We start from the raw sequence: 23,786 nt of genomic DNA, 5'->3' as shown, positions 1-23,786 counted from the left end.
TTGGGATTTTGATGAGCGTGTTTGATATCCATGGGACTGCATTTTGACCTTTTTATACAGAGAGACTGGTTGTTTGTTTTTCATCATCTTACGAAAAGTCACTACACTTTTCTGCTGGATTCTGTCTTCCACGGACAGCCATCCTAGCGTCTGCAGCAAAGCGTCCCTGCTTGTGTACCTGTGGCAACCGAGGGCGATCCTGGCCGCTCTGTTCTGCACGACCTGTAGCCGGTTTATGTTCTTCTTAGACGTACTTGCCCACACCGAACTGCAGTAGTCTAGATGTGTTAGTACAAGGGCCTGAATCAGTTTTATCCTCAGTCTGCGCGGAAGTAATTTCCCCACCCTGTTCACTTGCGCCATGCTTCTATTACAGTTCTTTACAACATGGTCGACGTGATTGTCGAATGTGAGGTCTTGGTCGACATGCACTCCCAAAAGCTTGACCGTGGGTACTTGTTGTAAACTCTGCCCCCTGAGTTCCAACTGAAGTGGAGGTGCGACTCTTGTCTTCTTAGACGTCCCAACCAGCATGGCCTTTGTCTTGCCGTTGTTCAGTTTAAGCATGTTGTGGTCCGACCATTTAGCTACACATTCTAAATCCACCAGAGTCTTTGTTCTTATGTCCTGTACAGTGCGTCCTGCTGCATGTACTGTACTGTCGTCAGCATACTGGTCCAGTTCCCCATTCTCTACTGTACTGGACATGTCATTGACGTAAATACTGTACAGTTGTGGTCCCAAACAACTTCCCTGCGGCACCCCGCATTGTAACACTCGGCTCTGACTGTATGCCCCGTTTGCATAGACCTGCCACTTGCGGTTTGACAAGTATGACATGATCCAAGACAACGCTTCCTCTGAGAAACCGTACATTTCGAGTTTCTTCTGAAGATGGACGTGGTCTACTAAGTCAAACGCCGCACTGTAGTCCAGCAACACTACCGAGGTCATCAGTCCTTTGTCCATACTGTCCAGCCACTCATCTGTCATCTTCAGAAGGACTGTTTCTGTAGAGTGGAGTTTACGGTACGCGTGTTGTGCTTCTGATTGATGACCTGAACGGGAGAAGTATGAGACGATCTGTTCACTGGCAACAATCTCGCATACCTTGCCACAAGTTGGAAGGAGACTTACAGGGCGAGAGTTTTGTCCGGACAGTGGTTTACTGCTGTCTTTCAGAAGCGGTATCACCTTGGCATGCTTCCATTTTGCTGGGAAAGTTCCTGTTGCAAAAGACAAATTGATTATGTAAGTCAGTGGTTCTGCTATGATGTCTGAAGAAATCCTCAGGAGTTTGTTGTCTATTCCGTCGCATCCTGGGGTTTTACCATCCGGAAGTCTTGACAGAATCTTGTGCACGTCCCTTACTGTGACTGACTTTAACACGAAGGCCTCCTGCCCGAGGTTTGCGTATGTTTCATCACCGGCTGTGTTGCTCATACCAGAGCGAAGGTTGGCAACCTTGGTGTCATAGAACTTTGCGAAATGCTCTGCTATGTCCAGGGGTTTGCTGAGAAGCTTGCTTGAAAATTGTGTTACTTCACCTCCATCGTGTGGAACTAGTCAACTTCTCTGTGTAAGATAACATTAACAGGTCCTTGTTTGGAGCTTTGTTGATGAACTCAGCACTGGATGTCAATGGGTGGTCAAATGTGTTTCCTTTGGCAGTATACATCTCGTCATGATATAAGCAGGTTCTTCTATGCTGTTCTGTGAGTTTAGTTTTGTAATAGTCTCTCATTTTGTGTTGTAGGTTCTGTCAGACCCTTGAGCAAGCCTGTGTTGACACCGTGGATTCTGGGAAGATGACCAAGGACTTGGCAGGATGTGTCTATGGAGGCATGGCCAAGTAAGTCAAATTGACACGATAACAGCTTCATGTAGTACAAATGTACTGTGTAAATCTTGAAATGTTCACTGTGGTTTTTGTTCCTCTTTCAGAATCTATACCACAGAAATATGTCAACTACAAACTTACAAATTCTGCAAAACCTGTTACCCTCTATTGCAAAACCAAGTCTGTGACTTAGTAGACAGAGATGTTCTTGTACTGATGTACCTGAATACCAAACTGCTGCATGAAAAACAATTGATATGTGTCTGGTTTCACTACTTCCCTGCAGTGTGAAGCCAGGCCAGTACCTATACACTATGGACTTCCTGGAGGCCATTGAGGAAGAACTGAAGAGGAAGATGGGCAACTAGACTGAACCAACCAGTGTCCATGTGGGACAGTTCATGTCATGAGGGACTGAAGTGCAGAACCATGTGTGTTGTATGCAGTGTATACTATTTTGGGGGAAGTCTAACTTCAAGTTCTGTACTATATACTGCCACAACTCAACTAGCTAAACCTGTAATGTATTTGAAAGTAAAGCAATAGAAAAGAAAATTGGTGTTGATACTAAATTATTGCCTTGCTTCTGTATCACCAAAGTTGCCATGTCAAAGTGTAGAACAAGAAATTGTGGATTCAAAAACAAGTAGGGATGAAAATAAGAGTGCTAAAGAATTGCTGTGAAAATTTAAAATACATATGTATGTATGTTGACTGTGTGTGTTATACATGTACCAGTGGTAATCTACATTCTTACTGTCATGACAGTTAAAGTTCTCTAGGTTCCACAACTGAGTACTGATTCATGTCAAGCCTTGCTATTTTCATGCCTCCTTGATTAATCTTTCTTTGGTGCCCAAATCCTGCACATCCACCATGGCTTTGCCTGCTAGAAGCTACCAATGAGCATGCTTAAAACTGGTCTGCATTGTAATTTCAGGGAGTCACCTTCAAGCTTTTGACCAACCTGCAGCCCATAGCAGGTGAGTCAGATCTTGGAGGTACAATGTAGTAGCAAATGTCAATAATTTAAGTTTGAGACTTGTCAAACCCCACCAATGTCAACTCCACAAGGCACTGGGTCATCATCACAGTTTCCTGCATGTGCAGATAAAGAGCATAAGCTGTCATTACCAGAATGAAAGACATGTACATCTACTCACTTGGTGTGAGGCTTAACCCCAGCATGAATTGTTCTGTTATGAAAAGTGAGGAATGAAATGTCTGACTACCTCCTACTTACTTCTTACTTTGTGCCACATGACTTGTTTGCCCAATAAAGGAGTCTTGAGTGTGCATGTTGTGTAGCCATCACTTTTGCTAAATAGAGTTAACTTTGCATACATCCTGTGTATTTAACACTGCATTTAATAGTTTTACACTTATTTTTTTAAACATGTATTTCATAAATAATTGTATATAAGAACAACGTCTTGGGTTGCACTAGACTAGTGGCTCCTCACGGAAGCACCTATAGCAATGCAATGTCAGGCTTAGCAACACAACAAACCATCTGAAGGCAGAAATTGCATACATCTTTATTTGCTTATGGAATGACTATCCTTGGAAACCATTAGACATTCAGCTGCCCCTCACATAAGTGCACTCAAAACATTTTCTTGGTCCACCAACAGAGCATTTGAATCAATCTGTCTGCCTCTGACTATTATCTACAATTTCATTCCGAAGGGTGTGAATAGCACCATGGTAAATTGGGTCAACTTTTTTTAGGGAAGTCTACAATGACTCCTTTTTACTTCATGAATAAAGCATCTTTCTATGAGTGACATAGAATGGTCAAGTGAATGCTGATATGACGAGGCAAAGTTCACCGGTAAAGACTATAACAACCTTTTTACATTCAAAAAGGTTTTCATTCAACTTATGCAGTTGGTTATAATTTGTAAGCACCCTTATTTGCTTACATACAAATATCATCTACAGATAACTTTTGAAAAGGAACGATTTCAAGTATTTGTTAGGTTTTCTACCTTGGAAGCCAGATGTGCAAATAAATGTAACATAATTACTTGTGTGATTCAATGCCCTGCCATACTACTGACAACACTTAGCAGCGTATTTAAACTTAGAAAAGCTACTTGATTGTATATTCAGTAAAGAAAAAAAAATGGCCTATAGTATCTTGTTGAAACATTGGCCTTAAATTGTGTTACTTGAGAGATAATGATCACAGCTTTATACACATTGGTATGATGCACAATGTTCATTACTATGTAGGTTACATGTACATGAATCTCCAAAGAAGGTATATCATAGTTCTTTCCTCTTAATTCTCTCAAAACTCATCACTATTAGCTATGCCGACAATACAAGAAATAACTAATTCACGTGGTAGTACAAACTCAGTTTGTTGGCTTATAAAATACGTTAACATTTTATGCCTCTAAGAGAGTACAGAAAATTGCATATTTTTTGTCCTTTTTTTATATCTTTTTTTTTCCTGCAGTGTACAAAAAGACTGTATTAAGTAAAGTAGATATAACAAAGGTTTTGTCCAGGAAATTTGTTTGACTGGTACTGCATTTCTTTGGGATACACCGGCTAACACAATCCACAATTCTCAGTTAGAACATACATATTTTTTATAGTTTGGACTTTGCACACTTCCTACTCATATCAATACTTCATTTCAAAATTACAAACTCTCATGATGAGAATAATAGACTTTGCAGAGATAGGATGGAACGATGTTCATTTTCTTGTGTCCAATACCAAAAGGATTTACAAATGGCACAGAGATAGCCCTACTATGCGAACATGTACATTATTGGAGAATGAGAACTGTGACCCTCATGAACAAAGGTTTTTCACGTTCCAACTCCTCTACAGCTTCATTCTCCTCTTTTGTTTGCCCATCAATGTACTCAGCAATCTGTAGGTTGTAAACGCCTGATGTATCCAGCTCTCTGGCAAACTGCAAGGAGCTGACTTTGCGACCTTCCACTATCGTGAACAGCCCTTCATTGTTCCCATCTACAATCTTGTAATGGGCTCGACCTACCAGGTAGTCTAAGGCAGGCTGGATCTTCAACAACCGCCTCTTCGGGTGGGCATTGTGTAGCTTGACACGGAGTGTGATGGGAGTTTGGACTCCATCCACAACCTTTTTGGTCTCGGCATCTTCCAGCATGGCATCTTTGTTGGTGTCAACATTGTTCACATCCTTGGCAGGCTGGTCCTCGATGATCATGTTCTTGTCGGGCTCCTCTGTGTCAGGGGAATCTGTAGCCTCCTCACTGTCATCCCCATCATCTACAACAATCTCTTCTGAGCCGTTGACAGCTCTCTTTCTTCTTTGATGCTCCACGTTGTTGAGATTGCACTCATAGCATGTGTCGGAATTTGAACCGCTGTCTATGCTCTTGCCAGGCCCGCCAACAGGCCCGATCCCAAGAGTGGACACACAATGCCTGAAAAACAGTGTTTGACCAGTAAATTTAAGACATAACATTCTTTTGTTAGACCAAAGAGTATATACACTGTCATATAGACACATGTATTAAAAAAATGACAGTATCTTATGCTGGTAAATGTACATGCATGCAAAGTAATATCAACTATAATGTTGAACATTGTTGAAGGCCTATTTCTCTGCCAATCTTGAAGTTAGCCTTACCCCTGTCCAATGCGGAAGTACCCTGGTGGACAGCCACAACTGTACCCTCCATCAGTGTTGGAGCAACCAAACGAGCAGGGGTTGCTGGGAGAACCACACTCATTGATATCTACAATGTTCAAGGCAAAAGAAATAAGTATCAATAGAAGAAAGGATGCTCCTGACAAACAAGTACTTGACATCGAGTAGTGTTCTTGAAAATACGAATCTTAGAATTTTGAACCAAATGATAACTTGCAATGGTATCATGGCAACAAACCAACATACAATGCATTATCATTCTGTATTCATTTAATATAAAAGAAGCCTTCTTGGTACCATAATAAACACGTATTACATGTACAATGTACACAGTAAGTAGACAACATGATCCAGGCAATGAGGGACAAGGATGTATGGGGAACCACACTGACTCAATACAGTAAAGCTAGTAAGCAAGCCACCGACCTCTGCAGCCTCCTGATGACTGGTCAAAGTTGTAGCCAGATGGACAGGCACACTTGAAGCTGCCCACAGTGTTGTAACAGGTGGCCCCGCCACAGGTGTTTCCATTCACACATTCATTGTCATCTGGAATTAATCAACATTTTACAGGATATCATATATTACAGTACACATCAATGTAAAACAGTTTTTGTAAAGGGCTTATACTCAAACTTTCAAGATTTATCTATTTACTCTGTGTGAGCAGTAAGAGACAAAAATGAAGGAATGGTGTAAGAGACCAATCCCCCTCACCTCCATCAAAACAGAGAAATGCAAAATAAACATATACTAAAAATATCTGACAGACATGCAGCCACTCTTTCATTGGTTGAACCAGTATAATTGTGATGGACGATTGGGACAGGTCTACTGCCAAATAAACAGAAAAGTAGCAACTCTCACCAACACACTGGTTCCAGTAGTAATGCTGTACAAATCCAGGTGGACAACCACAGCGGAAACCACCCACCGTGTTCTGGCACCCAGACTGGCACCTGTGGGTGCCATCACACTCATTCACATCTGAAATAAAACATCAAGGTTCAGGGTCATCAAAACAATTCAGAAGGAAGAGGAAGGCCAAAAGGATGCACACAGAAACATCCCATGGACCTTCTGCCCTCCCCTTGTGGGAGCGATGGAGCAGGTGTTATTTACACCACCCATTACAGTTAATTACATAACAAATGCACAGTGAGTGTTACTCTGAACAGAACACAAGGATATGCAATTCTGTCCAATGTCAGTGCAACAAAATAGTAACAGAGCCAATTAGAAGTTAGGCCTTTTCAGTTAGCATATCACATATGCAGTAGGCATCTGTTCATCCAAGATGCAGATACAAAGACTAAAAACTTGATGGTGTTCAAATGTTAAACATTCACTGTGGGACACACCTATAATTACACGAATGTTGACAGGAAAGTTTTCAATTCAATTCAATACCAACTGAGTATGTTCTACAGTTGATCTTTCCTTCACTCAGGCCTTAGCCAGTGTACTGCATCTTTATATTGAAAAGTTTTGTTTGCATCTTGCTAAAAGCATGATGTCATACTGACTGAATTCAACAGTTTTTTGTTATTCACTTTGGACACAAACCATGACATTACAACAACACTGAATATCTAGTACTTTTGTCATTATGCATCATGAACATATACTACAGCAGGGTTTCAACAAAAAGGAAAAACATATAGGGTAAGTATATTCATGAGTTGAACAAAAACAACATAAGGTGTGTGTTTGTGTTATGCAAAATGGGGAAGCACTGCGACTCATGCAGTTAGCCTTACTCACTTGCTGCCACGGACATACCCTGACATTGTTGTGTGTCTGGGTCGAGATTGAAGCCCTGTGAACACTGGCACTGGTACGAGCCCTCCATGTTCTGGCACTGCCCGTTAACTCCACACACACCAGCCTGGGCATTACACTCGTTCACATCTGGGGTACAATAAGGTATCGACATATGGTTATAGTGATTAAAAACTTCTATTTGAATGTAATTAATGTGATTGTCTTATTTGTAAGGTGATACCGGGTTAGGTTTTAACCTAGGTATGTACAATGTAATTCAATGCCCTTTAGTGCTGCTATGTACTTAAAGAGATTATATGATCAATCAATAAATCACTGCATTGCGTCAAATTGGATCTTGCAATTACATGTACAGTACAGAACTGTACTATGCAGCCAGCAATATTCAGTTAATCCAACTTCTATTGTCAATAATCAACTGTAGTGATCATGTTATTTTTTATAGCTTCCTGTACAATGTAGTAAAATTTGATGTTGTCCCTTACCCACACAGGTGAGATGAATCTGGTTGAAGCCAGGTGGGCACTGGCAGGTGAAACCTCCCACTAGGTTCACACAGATGTACTGACAGTTGTCTCCCTTTGCGTCACACTCATCAAGATCTGAGTATTACACATGTATGGCCATATCATGAACAACAAGAAATAATGAAAAAAAGTATCCAGATCTACCATTCAAAATTTACAAGCATAGCATGTCCACAACACAAGATATCAAAAGCAGCTTGAAGGTCTTATCTATCTTGACCAACATTTTTCCAAAGCATATCAAGTATCATAAGTATAATCCACTACTTCTCATGTTATGCTGTCAGATCCACACCCAAAACATATTACCTCCTTGGTAAAGATAAAAGCTGATGTTACAACTTGGTCCTAGGTTTGATGAAAACATACCAAATGTTACTAGTAAAGAACTATAGTTTGTCCCCAAACCATGTTGCAGTTGAATTTACAACACCCAGTGACATTGGCCCTTATACATGTTTAACCCCAGTCTTCCCTTTAAATTTGATTCCATCTCCACATGTACATGTATCAATTGACATTCATTTTGCCCAACCTGACTTTTCAAAGGGAACAAATCAATGTACAGAAAGAAGACTGATACCCAATTTCCAGTTCCAATGTAAAGAAATACAGGTAAGGCCAACATTAAGTGATATAGGGCACATTTCTCACCATCATTCAAGTATGTTTTCTTGTCAATTTTCTCATAAAATGTAGCCAATACATTAAAAGATTGTGAGGCATCTTTGGGTTTACCAAAATCAGTCTCTAACCTTGACAAGTCTTGCCATCTGCATTCAGGATATAGCCTTTGGGACACGTGCAAAGATAGCTGCCCTCTGTGTTCTTACAGGTGAAGGAACAAGGTTTGTCCTCCTCACACTCATCCACATCTGTAAGGAGGACATGCAAAGTTACAGACAAGGATTAAAGCTCAAACCCACTTTAAGCTAGAGACTGTGAACACTGAGGAACCAAAATTGTACACATTTGTACATAGATTTCATAGATAAAGAACACATCTTTCATGCTTTGTGTGTTTTGTATCTTTGTCTTAAAAGTTTTAAATTTTTAAATCATATATCAACATTGTACATCTGATTCATTATATCAAGATATTATAGATGAATAAGTTTGTACCATACTGACCTACACATTTTTGTCCGCTGAAGTCTTCAACAAAGCCCTCTTCACACATGCACTTGTAGGATCCCAAGGTGTTGACACATTCCCCATTCTCACACAGGTTTGGTCGAACCTTACATTCATCGATGTCTGAAAGGAGGAAATAAAAGTCAGCCATGTGAGAATGTGTATTGATTTAAGTATTAACACGTTTATTCTTAAAGTTGTGCATCTTTCAACTAGCACAGTATAAATTACAAACTGTCTCTTAATGAATTAATTTCAACAACATTAATAAGCATACTGGTGTTATACAAACAATGCAAACTTCACCTTGACCATCAGGGGTGAAGCCAGGACCATGTGGGCAGGTGTTGCTGAAGTCAACTGAAACAGCATGGAGAAAAGTATTGTTTATTGTTTTATTTGGAAACAGTACAGTACTACCTTAGACTATCAAAGAAATAGCTCAGCTGGTACAGTAATGTAAAACTTCATATGTATCAAAAGGACATCTAAAAGCATTGCATGTTTATCATTTGTACCCTTTGTTGTATGGAATAATACGAAATGCCATTAGTAAGTAAAAGTATATACAATATCAAGAATCCAACTTCATATCATCACAGTCGGAGTCAGAGGACTGTTGTAACGTTGTGATGGTGAACTTGTTTATCAGTCAGATTCTACGAGACATACATTGTGCCAAGTATATCTACTTGACAAGACCAATGCATCCTTTTACTAAGTTCACACCCATTCACCAAGGGAATCTACTGACCAGAACCCTTGCGCGGACAAGCTTCACAGTCACTGCCCCAGGCACCACCTCCATCACAGCAACACTCTGCCTTGGTGACCGTCTCTGGGCCCTGGAACTCCCTAATACACAATCGACTACGGCTGGTGTAGCAGTAGCCCTGCCGGCGGTCTGGGATAAACGAAGGCAGTAAATCATTGGCTGTTTGAAATACTGACATAAACCTTAGCATACAATGTATACTTAGCAGAGGAAAGACAGCATATGGGTATCTTGTTACAAAAATACAACCAAACCTGAACAAGTACCACCTTTATACATAAGTACCATGGTAATTTGTCCCCACTTTTTGCAGGACCTGGTACACTTTTTGGTGGTCCCTTTGAAAATTTATTCCTATTGACACAAACATTACAAATCCTGTCTGTTAAGTGATTTTATTTCCCCCAAGTGGTCTTCTTGAGCAATTTTGACTTAATATGGCAACGTTGCTCAAATCATTATTGTAGGAAATAACAAGAGAATGTTTGTCTCACCATAGCACTGTTTCCCATCCAGAGAAACTTCGTAGCCATCGAAACAGTCACACCTGAACCCACCCCTGGTGTTGACACAGACGCCATTCTCACACTTCCCTCCAAGAGTGCATTCATCAATATCTGTGGGGATCATTGAACAGGATGTTGAATGTCACCTGAGTGTGAAATGTTGTTGAGCACAAACTCAACCTATCATTTACATGCTCTAACAGGCAACATCTAGGTATGTCAGCAAAAAGATATTAAGCATAATTTCCACTCACTCACTTTATAAATAGTGGAACTATTCATAATCTGGTTTGATTTTTAACGTTAAAACCGCAGAGTCAGAAAATAATGTAGATATCAATTAATACTACATTCAGTAAAACGTTACTTTCACTCACTCACACTATTCAGTTTAGTTTAAACCTTAAAATCAAGGATAGGAGATTATGTAGAATATATTTGTTGCACCACAGCCATTCTAATTGTTGGCAGACTAATCTACCTGTAATCTACCTGTCATATATTTGAGATCCTACAAGCAGGTACGTACCCACGCAAACATCTGATGTGATGCCCACTTTGGTGTATCCTTCTGGGCACAGACACTGGTACGTCCCAACAAAGTTCTTACACCTCAAAGTGGGCGGACAGTCATTCAGGGCTGGGCTTGAACACTCATCAAGATCTGAACAAGACAGGAACAACAGAAGGTAACAATCCTAAATACAGGTAATAGATATTACTGTAGTGTTGCTTATTTCTAAAAATGGTCCCACACAAGACTCTCTGTCACTCGCTCACTCGCATAACAAGTTCCAAAGGTAAATATGTCATACCTCTGCAGTGCTTGCCATCAGCAGTCAGAGTGAATCCCCTTGGACATGTGCACTTGTATGACCCTGGTACGTTCAGACAACGGAAGGCACACAGAGTCCCATCATAGGCACACTCATCCACATCTGAAAAGTACAAAAAACAGACTCAAAAAAGTTTTACTCAACATTTTCCATGGTAGACTTACAACACACATTTTTAACTCTTCATGTATGGCTTTCTTCAGAACAACTTCATATATTAAATATATTGCAAATGGAGACAAATTTAAACACTCACCTACACACATCATCATAGGACCCGGCTCAAAGCCACCAAAGCAGTCACACTCAAAGCCACCAATAACATTGGTGCAGGTACCATTCCCACATGGGTTTCCAATTGCACACTCATCAGCATCTGTAATACAATAACAAATCATTCATCTGTAACACTTAAACCTAATTTTCAATCAACCTCATGTTTTTCGTTATGATATATAGTAGCAAATACTGCATGAAAACTGGCAAAAAGCAACATGTACTTCAAATGTCAATAACCATAAATTATGTTGTATGAACATGACCTTGTTTGTTTCTCAACATACATATAACATACATACATGTACATGCATGTGGGTGCAGTGCTCACCAAAGTGCTATACTTACCGATACAGTTGAGTCCTGTATCGTCCAGTAGGTAGCCTGGCGTACACTGACACCTGAAGGACCCGTCAGTGTTGACACATGTCCCACCATTACAGATATTGAGTGGGTCAATGCCACATTCGTTGATGTCCACGAGAAGGTTTCCTCCATTAACTTCAAAGCCAGCTCCACCAGGACACAGGACACTGAAGCCTTCAGGATCTACAGGCAATATAAAACACATCATTTATAAATCTAAAAACAAGTTGACCTTGCATTAAGCTTAACTTTCTCTGATACCTCATCCATGCAAACCATCTCTGATTTGAATGAATAGATGAATTGGAAGGTCAGTTCATGAATGAAAGACTTAATTGTACATTTATGTTATTACAAGTGCAGGTCATTGTGATATACATTGTAACAGAAGTAACGTCACAAGTACAAAAATATAATGTGGTAATTTACAAAAATTACACTGACCCTTCTTTCTTCAGCTGTAAATGTAAGTCTGAAACATGGTTTATATAATTACCAAAAGAATGTGATTTTTTCTGTGCTATCTAATTAGCAAAAACTAGGGAATTATCTTGGACAGAATTGGAAAAATAGACTCCGAGTTCTCTCATTGTCATATATGAATGAAATTGATTCAATAAAAGTCCTACCATCCTCCTTGTCAGGACACACCTCACAGGGATCGCCCCAGCCGGCACCCATGCTGCAGCAGCATTTCATCTTGGTGGTGTTCATGGCACGGGGGGTTCTGCACTGGCTGGCTTCAAACTTGTTGAAGCAGTAGCTTTCCCTCATATCTGAGAAGAAAAGAAGCATAATTTTCCACATACCATTCATATATAGAAAGGACCTGATCTTCTTTTCTAGAGTTGGCATGCCAACCAATGCAATTGTGTACATTACATTTGTAGGTACACGAACTGAAAAATCAAAACGGGAAAAGGTCAATGTTACAACTATCAAAACTAATAAAACACAAGAAAAGGCTCTTATGGAATGCTATGCTTAATTCATTTTCATCATATTTCTATATTGTACCCATTTGGACAAAAATGAAGGCTGCCCATAAAAGTAGAAGATGAAAATACACACCCATGCACTTGTTGCCATCATCATCCAGTTGGAAGCCATCAGGACAGGTGCACTGGAAACCTCCATCATAGTTTTGGCACTCTCCATTCTGACATCTACCAGGCAGCTCACATTCATTAATGTCTGAGGAAATATTTCATAGATAACTTGATATTGTCACAATTTGTTAAATTTTCATCTTAAACGAAAATAAGACAATTTCTTAATTCATACGGATGTACTTGATATGCATACAATAACTCCTATATTTGTCTGTGTGTGCTTAATTTTAGAAAATGATTTTAAAGACTTTTTAGATCTACAGGAGCACTGTCCCAGAACATAACATGCTCCAGGTAAGCAGCCTGCCTGGTGATTTGTTTGTATTTATTAATAATCTTTCGCAAAGGAATCACCTTTAACCCTTGTCAATGAGAAGAATGATACCTCATCAGTTGCAATATGATCAGGTATGTGATCAGGTATCTACAGGAGTTGTTGTGTTGTAGATACAACAGAATTCATCATGGTCAAATCCTGCATCAGAATTTTCTCCATTGCATATTTCTTCTGACACGAAATTTGGTAACTACAGAGTCTGATGGAATATCTTCATTATGTATGCGTGTTCTGTCTATAGGCTTTTTCACATCCATCACTACCTTCACAGAAGTCTCCCCTGGGGTTGATCCTGTACCCATCGTAGCACTCACAGTAGAAGGACCCATCTGTGTTCCTACATGTACCAGACCCACATGTACCTGGCACTCTGCATTCATCAATATCTGTAGGCAGTGAAGGAAAGAACATCATGTCAACTTGGAGAATGCTGCACTGCATTTATAACTGATATATAAGACATCAAGGACGTTGCTAGATACATGAAGTCTATTTATGGCATCCACAATCTTGTACTCCTAGTGTATAGTCAAGTCAAGTAGTTAAGGTTAATCAATTTTAAGGTTAGTCAATTTATATAGCTATGATCATCATATAGCCAGATGACATCGACCAGTTAGAAGGCTGCATTTTCTCATAAACACTCCATATACTGACCACTTATGATAATTGCAATGAATGGATAGTGTATTCAATTCTTTCTTGATCTTACCAATACAGTTCCTGCCATCTGGACTTTGTTCGAATCCCAGGTCACAGATACAGTTAAAACCACCAGGAACATTCTGGCAGAATCCCTGCATACAGATGGAGCTCAGAACCGAGCACTCATCAATATCTGCAAAGGAAAAACAGGCAAGTGTCTGTCTGTTCATATTCTAAGTGAACAACATTCAGCACCAAGGACAGCATTGTTGTGCAATACCGTTCATTTACATTCCCCCACCCAGTATTACACTTAGAATACCAACAAAGCAGTCTGTAACATATGCCTGAATGTTTGATACTCCATTATCATATACAGTCAGTTTTGATGTATAATCTTTTAAGAAGTAATGTACATCAACTCTTTAGTATTGCAATTTCTATTTCACACACAAAAAAAACATTATGCATATCCTAAACTCCTTGTCCATTAGTTTTAATGCTGATCCCACATACCAATGCAGTCATTGTTATCAGTCAGCTTGAATCCTCCAAAACAGAAGCAGTTGTAGGACCCAAGAGTATTCTGGCACGTTCCATTCCCACACATGCCTGGAAAGCGTCCGCATTCATCCACATCTGAAACAACAGCAGATTCTGCAGTTAGAGAGGTGTTTTTGTGTGGTACAGCTGCATGTGGTATAGCTCTAGATTTGTTTAACAACAATGAGGAACATTCTATCAATGAGGAACAAGATTGTCAAGCCATGTGAACAATCAAAATGATCACATTTTTATCTAATATAATTCATCAAAATCAATTAACAGCACCCACCCCTTTAAACTGCTTTAAATTGATTTTCAAAGTGCCAACAGTAGGTTTCTTGACACTAACAATAATAGCTTCTGCTACATGACATTGTATATACTTAAGTCAGCCCTTAGCTTGGCTCAGGTAATCTGTAAGTGGGCTTTCAACAAGAAATTCATCAACTAAAGGTGTACACAAGCTTTACATTAAGCATTACATACCTTCACAAGTGGACCTGTCTTCTGACAGCCTGAACCCGTTGTCACAGAAACAGTTGTAGCTGCCCAGTAAGTTAGTACAGCGCCCCTGGCCACAAATTCCTGGTTGTTCTGTGCATTCATCCACATCTGGAGAAAGAAAAATTATTTAATGTTATAAATCCAACCATATTGAAGTCTGATTGGAATCTACCCTCATACCAAATATCTATTCAATCTATTTAGGCATTCCAAAGCTATGGTGTTCATCCACAAACATAGCGTCACACAAATGCTACCAAAAAAATAACCTTCTCTTGGCTAAAAAGGTAATAGTCCCATTATACTTCTGAACCCACCATATCTATAGCATGGCATTGGAGGCTGTGGCCCATCCCTCTCCTTCCACTTGACCTTTACCACTATGACCAAAGTAAGGTAAAATTTACATTGATAATGTCACATAATGTAAAAAAAAACTTAGTGACAACAAATAACTCACCTCTGCAGCTGATCTGGTTGGGTAAGAGTTTGTAGCCCGGATCACAGCCACATTTGACACTTCCAGGGATGTTTACACAAACTGCACTTGGATCACAAGGGTTCTGTCCCAGGAAACACTCATTGATGTCTGTGCAAAACACAAGCATTCACTGGGGTGAAAATTCTACAGGGATATACATGTAGAAACTACTGTAACGTCACATGTTGAAATTTTGCTTAAAGTTCATGGTTTTTGTTGTGATATCTTCAATGCAAACCTTAATCTTTTAAAACACAAATTCAATTCACAAATACTTTCTCACGTGTAAAGTAATCTAAAGATCAAAGAAGCTACAAAATTCAAAATAAACATGTCCCTACCTTCACATATCAGCAAGTCTGAGCTGAACTGGAAGCCTGATGGGCACTCACAACGATAGCTGCCCACACTGTTGATACAGATGCCATTCTGGCACAAGTCTGGGATAGTCTGACATTCATCAATGTCTGTATAATAGTAAACATAGAGATAGTTAGCAGAAGTATTGGACATACACAGCAAGAAGCAGACAACTGCTGCAGTCCAATTCTGCACAAGCAAACCCTGCATGATGTCTGTTTAAGCTTAACATTCTGATGGAAAACCTTTCCCCCAGACAATACACCCACTTCTATCTTTAACTTTCACCCACGCGACAAGCAAGCAATGTTTGGGTTTCCTACCTTGCTGTCATGTTAAGGTTAAGAGAACTGCAGGATGACAGGAAAACCCAATGAATACCTCTATTTACGAGCAAACAAGAAGGACAGCTACAGTAGAAATGAAAGATCGGTTTCATTCAAGTCTACCCACTTTAAAGACTTTGGGTTTTAATTTACAAGTCAATGTTTTTGACAGTCTGCTACCACCTCCCTTCAAAGCAGACATCATGCTCATCTCTAACCTTTGATGACACTTGTGGCCACCCCACATTTTTTAACTGTAGTGATTGCCATTGAGCAAACTAGAGAGACATGCCAACCCCACATCATTCTCACATGTTCCAAACGTACATCTTCAAAAAGGTTTTCGTCCTGAGATTGGTTGTTCCAAGTATGTGATTAGAAAATAAGGTTATGCCCTTTGGCAAATACTTACCAATGGCTTCTCCAGTATTAGGATCAATCACTACACCCTTATCAGGTGAACCACAAAGTTCTATGAAGGGATCTGAAAAAAAGAATCACAGTGTCAGGTAATTCTGCAAATATGTTTCTGCTTTAATGCAAAGGTACATTATATCAAGGGCAAAACTAAGAGGCTTATACTATATTATAGTTTATATAATACATGTGTTTGTCAAGAAACGTATAATTTCATCATGATGCTTTCTTTAGTACAAGCACTCATTATACTTCATAGTACTGTGCCATAAAGATAAATTAATCCTGCTCTTTTTCAGGAGAGCTCCTCCCCTTTTCTGCCTATCTCTACATTCACTAACATGTAGGTAAGAGATTTACCAGTCCTCTCCACAGGGCAGGTTATGCAGGGGTCTCCCCAGCCGGCCCCCACTGAGCAGCAGCAGCTCCGCTCCGTCAGGTTGAAGCTGGTGGGGTTCTCACACCGTCCTCCCTTCACCATGGCAAAACAGAAACTCTTCCTCATGTCTGGAAAGGACAGGTAAAAAGTGAGTTACCTTTTTGAGGCCATAGGGGCAGTGGGTCCTTATTGGAAAGCAGGGCCCATCTCTCCTCTTCCATTGAAGTCAGGTTACCCATTTTACACCTGGTCGGAGTGAGGAACATAGTGTAGATTGGCTTTCCCAAGGACACAAAAAAATTGTTATTACAAGGTATTGCCAGGAATGGAAGCCATGACCTCTTGATCTAGTCCACTAGCCTCAGCCACTTGGCCATTGAATGCCAAGCACATACACACTACCTTAAGGCTAAGGCAGGATCACATCATGAACACAGCCCGTAGCTTTAACTCTCAACTCATTAGCAACAAATGGACAGTATTTTTAGTTACCTGGTCTGGGTCCTTACTCAACTGGTAGCAGAAATATACCAAGGTTAAAAATGTGTTTCTTGTCATAGAGCACTGTGACCACTGCTGGTTGCTGGCTGAAGGCTGAATTACGAGATTTGAACAGTCACTCAGAATAGTATCTACTCATTACATTCAAAGACTTAGCCAGTAAATTTCAATCTGAATCCTTACCTCAACAGCTAACCGGAAATTAATGAACATAGAGCAAATGAACAGTTAACATATAAAATAAGTCCAACAAATCATCTAATGCAGCCACACTAAACATCACTTTTACTAAGACTTTGCAATACACCTTTCTCACGCGGCGGCCATGATAGATCGAAGAAGAGGTCAATGAGGCAAACAGACAAAACTTATTTCTAAAATCAGGTCCCATTTAGTTTTCCCCCAAACCACACAAATTTTCATGATATAAGATAGAATAATAAATATTACAAGAAGTGTTATGCACCGAAAGATGTAGCAATTTAGAGTAGTGTAGACTGACCCCATAGTCCCTTAAGAGATGCAAAATAAAAACATAATAATGCAAATTTTTAACGAATTTGCAGTCATTCACTTATTGGTCGATTTCCTAATTGGCAGGCTACCATTGGTCGAACTGCTAATTATGATGGACAGCCTTTTGTTTGCCACATTGAACTCGTTTTAGATCTATCATGGCCGCCGCGTGAGAAAGGTGTATACATGGTACATCAATGAGTTATGGTAATGTACATTTTAATATATATTACCACAAGTCATTGATAATCAGATTATAATCAAAGATGAATCATGTTATATATTGTGATCAACAACCAGCATGGGAAAAAGGCACCTACCCATACAGCTGCGACCACCGTTGATGGCCATGTGACCATTAGGACATACACAGGTGTAGTTGCCAATTGTGTTCAGACAGGTGCCTGCTCCACATATGGTGGGGTCAATCAGGCACTCATCAATGTCTGTAAGGGTGTCAAATACAAGCATCAATTTGATTGTGTACATGCTGTTTACATTCTGAACTTGGCTAAATGAAGAGTATCACTGTGACAGTGTTCACTACCAATCACTTTCAGAACCATGAAACACTCACTGACAACAATATCACTCACACACAAAATTCATGTAATCTTTTGCACATTTTAACAGCTTGTAACTTAAAACATTCCATATTTGTAAAGAGTGTAACAAGTGTTCAAAGTTTGTCTCTAAACTTTTCCGTTCTGGCAGTACATGTATTACTGGTGTTGCATTAAGCACACATGTATATTCCTGAATACCCCACTTTTATGAACAACGGATCTGGATACATTTACTATATGTTATCCAATGGGTAAACATAAACTAGCATTACAGCTATGAACTAAAATGCAAAATACTAAAAATGACATACCATTACAGGTGCGGGAGTCTCTGTCCAATGTGAAGCCTCGGGGACACTCACAGGTGAAGCTGCCAAACGTGTTGACACACATGCCACCCTGACACAGGCCCACCAACTCCATACACTCATCAATATCTGTAGGTTCAAAGATATACATTGTATGGATCACACTGGCACAGTTTATGCATGTCATTTTTTTCAAAAAAAATGTACCACCATGCTTCTACTGAATAAACTTTAATAATTAGCCATGAGACACAATGAATATTGAATTTCATCACATACTAAATCATCAGCCGTGTGTTCATGGTCTACATGTAAATGATGAAGAGTAAGCCTAATCAAACCTTACCTTCCAAAATGACAGTGACATCATTGGGTTTAAAGCCTTCACCACCCGGACACAGTGTATTGTATTCAGCTGCAGAAGAAACACAGCGACAAACATGTACACAAGGCACAGTCAATAACAGCTGATAAGAATGACAGTCCCCTCAGAGTTGTTCTTTGCTCAAGAACATGACAACATACATCTACATGTGCAAATTGTAAGTGTAAAATAGCAATATTATCCTTTAGTTCATCGGTCCAATCTGCCCATAGGGACAACATGGGCATTTACATTTGTAGCTATAAAACAAATACTGTAATCTACAGTAGCAAACTTCTATGGTCTTAGGAAATGCATCTATGTGGTGAATGGCAGGAGGGAAGTGCAAAAGAGACTGAAAATTGTAAATTTAAACATAAAAGGGGTGGAGACCATTTAAAAGATTCCCGTATTTTCAGAGATACCAGAGCAACTCAAACAAGTCATTTCTTAGAAAGCTCCATGCGATCTCAAAAGTAGAACTTACTTGAGTTGACGGGAGGACAGGGTTCACACGGGTCTCCCCAGGCTTGTCCCAGACTGCAGCAGCATGCAGCTCGGGACATGTCTGATCCCACATCCTGCGTACACACCTCCACATCTCCCCGCTCCTGGTAGTCAAAGTAGCAAAGCCCTCTCCTGGGGTCTAACAAGGGGCAACAATCGTTATAGAATTTCGATATTTGGAATATTTGTGAAGACAGATTGCAATAATCAAGAAGCCCTAGGTCATGTAAATCAGGCAGAGATCCAGAATAGCTGACAGAATGTCAACTTGAGGGCAATCACGGATTCAAAGTCAAGTCAAGTCAAAGTTGATTTTGCATGCTCAGTAAAGTTGCAAAAACAGTTCACTCACCAACACAGCCAGTCCCAGCAGTGTTGGAGATGAAGTTGGGAGGACAGTCGCAGGTGTAGCCACCAGGGAAGTTGGTACATATTCCATTCAGACACTTTTCCTTCAGGTTACACTCATTCTGATCTGGATTGTGGGGAGAAAAAGTAAGCACAACATTATGGTCAACTAATACTAGTACCTCAGGTTTAAGAAATCACATATTGACAATTATCTAAACTTCTGACATGCAACAAAATGCAGATAAACATTCTGCATAATGTAAGATTACTATCAACAGATAATTGTAAATTGAGATAATTATGTAGCTTAATCATAATTCTGACAGAAAAAAAATGGCATGCAAACTAGGGCTACAAAAATTCCTTAACATCTTGTAAAGGATGCTTAATGGTAAAATTTAATGTTCTCTTATGAAAAGTGTTTCTCTTACAAAGAACATTATAGAATCATTAGGAATGCCAGCTTAAACTGCTTTAATGAAACAATAGAGACATTAATAAGTGCTCTTTTGCAACAGCATCAATCTTATAAAGGTTAAACAAACCTGTACAGTTTCCACCACTCTTATCCAGCTCGTATCCCATGTCACACATGCACTTGAAGGTTCCCAGCAAGTTCATACACTCTCCGTTGACACAGATGTTTCCGTCAAAAGATGCACACTCATTAATGTCTGAAATTCAGATTGAAAGACAACTCATTAAATAATCAGTACATGACTAACAGTGTGATATTAAATTGGGCTTCAGGAAAAAAACAATATGATCTGTATTAAGACCAGGTACAATGTACAACATGGTTTGATACATATTGTGTACATGTACTTGTTACAGCCTCAGAGCAGTTTTTATCTAAGGTTTAATAACACCTCAAAAGAAACCTGCAGTTTAGTATTGAACCGTTGTCTTACCTATACACTCCCTGTCTCTGTTGTGAGGTACGAAGCCCATGTCACAGTCGCAGGAGTAACTGCCAGGTATGTTGAGGCACTGCCCATTCTCACACAGGCGGCCATTGATGGCACACTCATCGAGATCTGTACCGTGGGAACAAAGATTCAGTTTAACATTTTCTTTGATATTGTTGAATACGTGACATTAAAATAATTTACTTATTACAGAAGACATTATGAGTATTTCTGAATCTACTGTATCTGATTTAATCTTACAGCAAATTTGGTGATGTACATTGCAATTGTGCACTTCAGTAGACAGAGTCAGCCTTACCTCTGCAAAAGAAGCCATCGCCCTGGAAACCTTGCTTACACTCACAGGTGTAGGAGCCAGGGATGTTCATGCAGTTGCCATTAGGATCACAGGTGCTGGTCCCCTCCAGACACTCATCCAGATCTGGAAAATCACACAACAGTTCCCTGACAACAGTTCCACTTTTACAGCTTAAATGGTGTCTTTCTTACCATTAACTGTTAAATAACACACCAATCAATTTTCTACTTTCTTACCAAAATTTCAACCAGAGAACAAGGCAAAAACAGAGGATTAGAAAAAAAAACGACTAAATTCTCTCTAAAGGCTCTCTAAAGATTTTTTTCATGTTGATATTGTATTTTAGAATCATTTCTGAAAACTTAATCCAAGACCCCCAAATCAGATAGGCCTAAAATGTTTCATAAATTTTGCAGCAATAGTTCAAGAAGACGCAACTGTCCTGTGGTGACATTCAGTTAGCAGCACATGTAACAGGCACAGCTTAAAGTAAAATTGATGAACAAACAGACTTTGACTAACCATTGCAGATGACTCCATCTCCTATGTAGCCCTTCCTACAGATACAGATATAGGACCCATCTGTGTTGGAACAGTCTGCGTGGATGTCACATTGTGCTAGGCCCAGCTCACACTCATCATCATCTGTGGTACAGGGTGAAAAATACTTTACATCTGTCCTCAATGTTGGCATTGAACATGTAGACATTACAATAAATGTAAAAACTGAGCTAACATACAATAAACACAGTATGTCCATTCATTGCACTGTGCAAAATAGCAATTTGAAATGCCATATAACGTTACAAGTATCCTGAAAGGTCACCGATCTTTATGCAATATTATGATATTGTCAGTGCCAAATTCATTGCCTGGGTAGTGTCCTAGTTGGTTCACTGACACTACAATACTCGCCACTTTTCTACTAAATCCAGAGTTTTAGATAAGGATACGTTGTCTACTTCTACTTTATGACCTGTAGCCTGAGGAAGCCCTTACATGGGTAAAATTTTAATCTTGGCATGTAGAGGAGAAGGTAAATTACTGGTACAACCTCCGAGGTGCATAAGTTCATAACTATTCTGTACATGGTCTCTTTCCTGTCCTTTAGATAAAAACTCCTCACCTGTGCATCCCTCTCCCTCGCCCTTAACAGAATATCCGGGATCACAGAGACAGGTGAAGGACCCCCTGGTGTTCTCACACTGCCCGTTCTGACAGATGTTGGGGTTGAGGTCACATTCGTCCACGTCCATGCACATCTTGCCAGAAGGCTCCGTGATGAAGCCGTCGATACAGTTGCAGCTGTAGGTGCCAGGCTCATTGGTGCACATTCCACCCCCACACAGGTCCGGGGTGTCTGCACACTCATCCACATCTGTCAGCAGAAGGTTGGATGAAATGTGAACAAATTATCTTTTTCATTCAAGTACACGTACATGTATCAATATCAGGACCATTTAATATATATCCACCACTTGTAGAAGTTTTTGATACTTCCAAACATCATAGTTGTCCTACCAATTTGAAAGTAGATAGCAGAAAGGGAAACACACACACACATGCACCATCAACCTAAAAACTCAAAAACAATAAATATGAATTTGAAACAAAATTTCAATGGCTCTTCTGAAGTTACATGTAGCATTTCCATGGAAAATGTAATGCTGCTTCACATTCATCCGCGTGGTAACCTAAATCCGTCGTTTTTGAAATCAATATATTTAGGGATATTAAATCGAAGGATTGTGGTTTCAAACAGCAATATTTTTAAAATGCTGTAGTTTGAAACGACATTAGTCGACTTGATGTCCCTAAGTACCTTGTTTTTTTATTAAATGACTGATATAGGTTACCTCATGGATAAAGGTGAAAGGTGGTTCTGGCACTTGCAGTAACATGTAAATGAAAATCATTGCAAAAAATCAGATGACATGATTGAAGCTGTTCACTGTGTACATGTAAGAGTAAAAGCACTTTTACTCACCCATGCATCTCCTCTTGTCTGGTCCAAGTACATATCCCTGCTCACAGCTACACTCGAAGCTGCCCACAATGTTGGTACAAGAGGTCTGGCATCCTCCATTATTTACAGAGCATTCATCAAAATCTGCAAGAAGTAAATAGCACTTCATGAAGCGAGTTTATCTAACCCTGCTTAACGATATATTAAATAAGATATTCAGCACCAATATTACATCTGACATTTCAATGATTAATAGCGCAAGCAGCACAACGTGATATTAGCAAGATCTTAGATCATGGTGTTCCCATATTCATGGTAAATGCCCTCTAGACGAGGCTCCTTTTGGAAGGTCTGGGGGACTTTCTAAGATGGCCTAGACTGGAACTAAACAAACTCAGCAGGACGGTTAGTACAAGGTAATGTTAACTACACATGTAATATTACAATGTACATGTCCTTAATCAAACTCAATGAATGACACACCAAAACGAAAAGTGTGACATGAAGCATTCAGTCATGATTATCAAAGTCTAATGCGACTGATAACAGAGGAATCTTTTACATTGATGCCTATTCACCTTCAGAGGCCAACCTGGCAAAGATACAAGAATCTAGATTGAGTGAGATAAACTGCCTACATTTGTGACCTTGCCTGCGGGGCCTGGGTGTC

General features: G+C 39.7%; 2 protein-coding genes across 5 annotated transcripts in view; one reads left to right on the top strand and one right to left on the bottom strand.

Moving 5' to 3' along the window:
• The window catches only part of LOC118409495 (isocitrate dehydrogenase [NADP], mitochondrial-like), a 13,341-nt gene extending 10,205 nt beyond the window's left edge, over positions 1 to 3,136 (top strand). The window contains exons 10-11 of the mRNA XM_035810549.1: positions 1,757 to 1,852; positions 2,127 to 3,136. Of these exons, the coding sequence (XP_035666442.1) occupies positions 1,757 to 1,852; positions 2,127 to 2,208 (178 nt within the window). The 3' untranslated portion in view covers positions 2,209 to 3,136. The remainder of the gene's footprint in view (positions 1 to 1,756; positions 1,853 to 2,126) is intronic.
• A 218-nt stretch (positions 3,137 to 3,354) lies between these two features.
• LOC118409491 (fibrillin-2-like) overlaps positions 3,355 to 23,786 on the bottom strand; it is a 67,598-nt gene continuing 47,166 nt past the window's right edge. For 3 of the 4 annotated variants that reach the window (XM_035810546.1, XM_035810544.1, XM_035810543.1), the window contains 36 exons: positions 23,138 to 23,260; positions 22,277 to 22,528; positions 21,673 to 21,795; positions 21,151 to 21,273; positions 20,835 to 20,960; positions 20,469 to 20,597; positions 19,925 to 20,047; positions 19,553 to 19,711; positions 19,048 to 19,116; positions 18,705 to 18,830; positions 18,148 to 18,273; positions 16,792 to 16,938; positions 16,427 to 16,498; positions 15,670 to 15,795; positions 15,308 to 15,436; positions 14,830 to 14,955; positions 14,314 to 14,436; positions 13,865 to 13,990; positions 13,416 to 13,538; positions 12,775 to 12,897; positions 12,333 to 12,479; positions 11,686 to 11,886; positions 11,318 to 11,437; positions 11,041 to 11,163; positions 10,755 to 10,889; positions 10,214 to 10,336; positions 9,699 to 9,848; positions 9,251 to 9,304; positions 8,942 to 9,067; positions 8,566 to 8,685; positions 7,769 to 7,885; positions 7,263 to 7,409; positions 6,366 to 6,485; positions 5,925 to 6,047; positions 5,478 to 5,586; positions 3,355 to 5,271 (listed from right to left, as the gene is read on the bottom strand). In XM_035810546.1, coding sequence (XP_035666439.1) covers positions 4,626 to 5,271; positions 5,478 to 5,586; positions 5,925 to 6,047; positions 6,366 to 6,485; positions 7,263 to 7,409; positions 7,769 to 7,885; positions 8,566 to 8,685; positions 8,942 to 9,067; positions 9,251 to 9,304; positions 9,699 to 9,848; positions 10,214 to 10,336; positions 10,755 to 10,889; positions 11,041 to 11,163; positions 11,318 to 11,437; positions 11,686 to 11,886; positions 12,333 to 12,479; positions 12,775 to 12,897; positions 13,416 to 13,538; positions 13,865 to 13,990; positions 14,314 to 14,436; positions 14,830 to 14,955; positions 15,308 to 15,436; positions 15,670 to 15,795; positions 16,427 to 16,498; positions 16,792 to 16,938; positions 18,148 to 18,273; positions 18,705 to 18,830; positions 19,048 to 19,116; positions 19,553 to 19,711; positions 19,925 to 20,047; positions 20,469 to 20,597; positions 20,835 to 20,960; positions 21,151 to 21,273; positions 21,673 to 21,795; positions 22,277 to 22,528; positions 23,138 to 23,260 — 5,135 coding nt within the window. In that variant the 3' untranslated portion in view covers positions 3,355 to 4,625. The remainder of the gene's footprint in view (positions 5,272 to 5,477; positions 5,587 to 5,924; positions 6,048 to 6,365; positions 6,486 to 7,262; positions 7,410 to 7,768; positions 7,886 to 8,565; positions 8,686 to 8,941; positions 9,068 to 9,250; positions 9,305 to 9,698; positions 9,849 to 10,213; positions 10,337 to 10,754; positions 10,890 to 11,040; positions 11,164 to 11,317; positions 11,438 to 11,685; positions 11,887 to 12,332; positions 12,480 to 12,774; positions 12,898 to 13,415; positions 13,539 to 13,864; positions 13,991 to 14,313; positions 14,437 to 14,829; positions 14,956 to 15,307; positions 15,437 to 15,669; positions 15,796 to 16,426; positions 16,499 to 16,791; positions 16,939 to 18,147; positions 18,274 to 18,704; positions 18,831 to 19,047; positions 19,117 to 19,552; positions 19,712 to 19,924; positions 20,048 to 20,468; positions 20,598 to 20,834; positions 20,961 to 21,150; positions 21,274 to 21,672; positions 21,796 to 22,276; positions 22,529 to 23,137; positions 23,261 to 23,786) is intronic. The other variant, XM_035810545.1, reaches the window with a different exon arrangement.

This window comes from Branchiostoma floridae, chromosome 2 (assembly GCF_000003815.2).
Source record: "Branchiostoma floridae strain S238N-H82 chromosome 2, Bfl_VNyyK, whole genome shotgun sequence".
NCBI lineage: Eukaryota > Metazoa > Chordata > Leptocardii > Amphioxiformes > Branchiostomatidae > Branchiostoma > Branchiostoma floridae.
Note: the sequence above shows the minus strand (reverse complement) of the source record. Positions and strands in the feature narration are given on the sequence as shown.